The following is a 3,209-nucleotide window of genomic DNA, read 5'->3' as shown; positions in this document are numbered from 1 at the left end:
AGACATTAGCTTTATCAGAGCGCATGAATATCAGGATGAGATGTTTGTAAAGTGCATCATTAACCTTTTGCACTGGTATGAGTGACCGGATACAATAAAGAGCACAAATACATTACTGGAGCGATTAATAGCACTGCGCTCACTCCACAGCAGCGCATCAGATCATCTGAAGGAAACTTAGCACCTTCCGTAATCAAAGATTTGTGCAACTCTTGATATTTAAAGTTTATTTCAACTGTTGCGAAGTACACTACTTGCCACTGCAAATGAAGAATGACCCAGAAATTAGAGTCCAAAATATGTCTTGAAGTTGTTAGGTAAAACTGTATTGTGCTAAATAATATTGCAGTATATTTTAAAGGCTTGTTTGGTCCACCATGGAAAAAAAGGAAAGTGCGTCCAGCAGCTGCTTGGACTGAATGACAGAACCGCTGCGGCCTAATGAGAGCAGACGCGGACAAAAGAAACACACACACACACACACACACACACACACTACTGGACTCTCACATTGGTCTTTAAGTGGTTTTGGGCCACTTTCTAGACAGACAGGATTCCTGTTAAACACTGGCTATGCCAGGCTGTAAAACCATCTAAAACAACAGCAACTTTTTTTATTGTCAGCAGGGTTGTCTACTCATTGCTATGTTTTAGCCTTGGTTCATGTTTTTAAACTATAATGTGACTATAATGTGTACAGTACATACGAGGTATCTCTAAATAAATGGCAGCAATGAACTCAGAAATACTGGTTTTGCACTCTGACACCTACCACTCCCGTTATAATACCTCCAGGGATCACGTGATTGATATTTCGAAGAAATGAACTGCAAGGATTTTCCAACAATCTGGTTTCCCACGTGCTCCTTTCCAGTTGTTAATCTTGGAGACAAGCATACCGTGAATATATGTTGAGAAAATTGTTTAACATACATTGTTTACTATATTTATCTTAAAAGCGAGAAAGCGTCAGATATTTATCATTTGTTACCTATTAGACTGGTCAACATGAAAAAGCTCACTGCCGTCGACTTGACTAAACTCGTCAAAGATTTCATCCAACTGGAGCATGTAAGGTCTTTAAATGTATATTTAAGATTTTAAAATAAGCCATGTGAAGAACGTAGTAGTGTTTTTACAAAAGCTCCGTGAGTTCGCTAATATTCTGAGGTAAATTACTGTTTTGTATGATTAAGAAAATTACGGAGATGAAAGGGGAAAATAATACTCTTGAAATACAGCTGGACGAGACTAGCAGACGTCTAAAAATCGCACAGAACAAGGAGAAACAGTTAATTGAAGGTAAGACAATTATGAGGTAAAACAAACAAACGAGGTATTTACCACAGAAGTGGGCCAGACTAATCTCGGCTGCTATCTAGCGGTGTTATTGCAGAAATGTTGAAGCTTTACAAATTTTGTGTTTAGGTTTTATATTTCTATTCCCATACTTGAAAGTATTTTGTACTGAGAAAGTTAAGAAAAGTTATTCGTTGATTGTTGCAGTATACAGTATAATAATGCTGTTTCTTCGACATGGCTTTATTTTCTTCACAGAGAGAGATGGGCTTTTGGAAACTGTCAAAGGTCTACAACAAACCTTACATCAACAGTGCGACCTCAGAGGTAGAGCAATTATTAACCCGAACTCTTCACTTAATATAATTTAATTCCCTATCCAAAAAACAAATATTCACAAATAATCACAACTCTATCTAGTTGAAAATGAAAGGCTGAAAAATGCAGCTCTTCAGATGAAGAAAGAAAACGAAGATCAATTAAAGGTAGAATTGGAATGTATTCAGATATAGTACTGATGGCATAAGCATAAAATGTAGGGAGTTTTGAGTGTCTGTGCTCGATTCTGCCCCTGTGTGGTTCTAGGAAAGCAATACTCGGCTTCAGAGGATGGCAGCTGAGATGAAAGCCCTACAAGATCAACACCAGAGGGAGTTAGAAGACTGTGATAAAGAAACAAAAATGAAATGTGAGGGAAAATCACAACACTTTTTACCACCCTTATCAACAGGAATAAAACAGATGAGACAGCCATCAGATGCTGTTAAACATTTTGCAGTATTACACATTTAAAAAGAAAACATTTCCATTTTGTTTTCAAAGTGGATGCTAAAGATAATGAACTGAAAGTGGCTCATGAGAGAAATGAATGCGCTTTGGAGGAGATGAGAAGGCAGATGAGAGAGAAGGAGAAAGAAATGCAAAGCCAAATCATTAAACTTCAAATGGAGGTAGAATTTAATTTGTTAACCTAGTTGTTTTGTAAATAAATTGAAATGTAATAACTTTCAATAAACTAAAAGTTAGGTAAAAACATTTAGTATTTTTCTTAAAACTGTTCATTTTATATTTGTTTTGCACAGTTTTACGGCTGTAAAATTACTTTTTCCTTTGCAGTTTGGTGCTAAGCTTGCAAGGGCCCAGAGCATGTCCACAAAGAGTCAGCCACAGACACAAGCATCTGGTCCTCATCCACAGAATATCTTTAAAAGAGTGCGTCATACAGCGGCATTCATCAAAACACCTCATGGCATTGAGGAAAGCAAGGTTTCTGATCACACCTTTATTTCTTTCTCTATATCGAATCAGTCTGTTTGTGTCTCCAGAAGCTCCAGTTCATTCAGGAGGAGAAAAACAAAGAGATTGAGGTTCTGCGTCAGAGGGTGAGAGAGCTGGAACAGCAGAGCCTTCAGGGATTGATGGACTCTCGTCTGAAGAGGAGGAAAAACTGAGACTTATTTTGATCTGACCATTGATACGTGAGGGCCTTCATCCAACTCTTTGACAGTTGTATTTATTTTAAAACACATTTCCCTCAGAATATGTTCTAAATATTTTTCAGTTACGTTCTGTTGTGTTCTTAATTTCAATATACGTGTTTATTGCCTTTCCACTATAATAAATAAACATTTATGAACATATAACTGTGAAGACATTGCTATATGAGAGGTCATTCAGAAGGGAAGGATATAGCAGGTGACATGGACTTCCAGGAGATTACGGCTCGAGTGCTTTTGCATTGGTTCGGGACACCTGTAAACACAACCGCCGTTTTCCAGATAAAGCTTGTAATCTCATCAATAGAGACGGCTGGTAATTCGGTGCCTTCTTCAGTAACACACACATGCACATGCTCACAATACACTCTCATGACATCAAATACTAGGAAAATGCTGGTTCATTCAGAGAAT

At 37.6% G+C, this 3,209-nt stretch overlaps 1 protein-coding gene across 1 annotated transcript; it reads left to right on the top strand.

Annotated features, from left to right (window-relative positions):
• The first annotated feature begins 821 nt into the window (after window positions 1-821).
• On the top strand, window positions 822-2,904 carry LOC107729538 (coiled-coil domain-containing protein 152-like). Its single transcript, XM_016540132.1, has 9 exons — window positions 822-900; window positions 999-1,071; window positions 1,197-1,302; window positions 1,558-1,626; window positions 1,720-1,784; window positions 1,885-1,987; window positions 2,122-2,249; window positions 2,416-2,511; window positions 2,625-2,904. The coding sequence occupies exons 2-9, from the start codon at window positions 1,009-1,011 to the stop codon at window positions 2,748-2,750; spliced, it is 756 nt and encodes a 251-aa protein (XP_016395618.1). The 5' UTR covers window positions 822-900; window positions 999-1,008; the 3' UTR covers window positions 2,751-2,904.
• The last annotated feature ends 305 nt before the right edge of the window (window positions 2,905-3,209 follow it).

This window comes from Sinocyclocheilus rhinocerous, unplaced genomic scaffold, assembly GCF_001515625.1.
Source record: "Sinocyclocheilus rhinocerous isolate Xijiao unplaced genomic scaffold, SAMN03320098_v1.1 scaffold2085, whole genome shotgun sequence".
Lineage (NCBI taxonomy): Eukaryota > Metazoa > Chordata > Actinopteri > Cypriniformes > Cyprinidae > Sinocyclocheilus > Sinocyclocheilus rhinocerous.
The sequence above is the reverse complement of the archived record's forward strand: the minus strand, read 5'-3'. Positions and strand labels throughout refer to the sequence as shown.

Excerpts from the sequence above, each read along its gene's own strand:
- LOC107729538 (XM_016540132.1), top strand. The coding sequence starts at position 1,009 with ATGAAAAAGCTCACTGCCGTCGACTTGACTAAACTCGTCAAAGATTTC. Across the intron at positions 1,072-1,196 it reads ATTTCATCCAACTGGAGCAT|AAAATTACGGAGATGAAAGG; the intron begins GTAAGGTCTTTA and ends TGTATGATTAAG. Across the intron at positions 1,988-2,121 it reads TAAAGAAACAAAAATGAAAT|TGGATGCTAAAGATAATGAA; the intron begins GTGAGGGAAAAT and ends TTGTTTTCAAAG.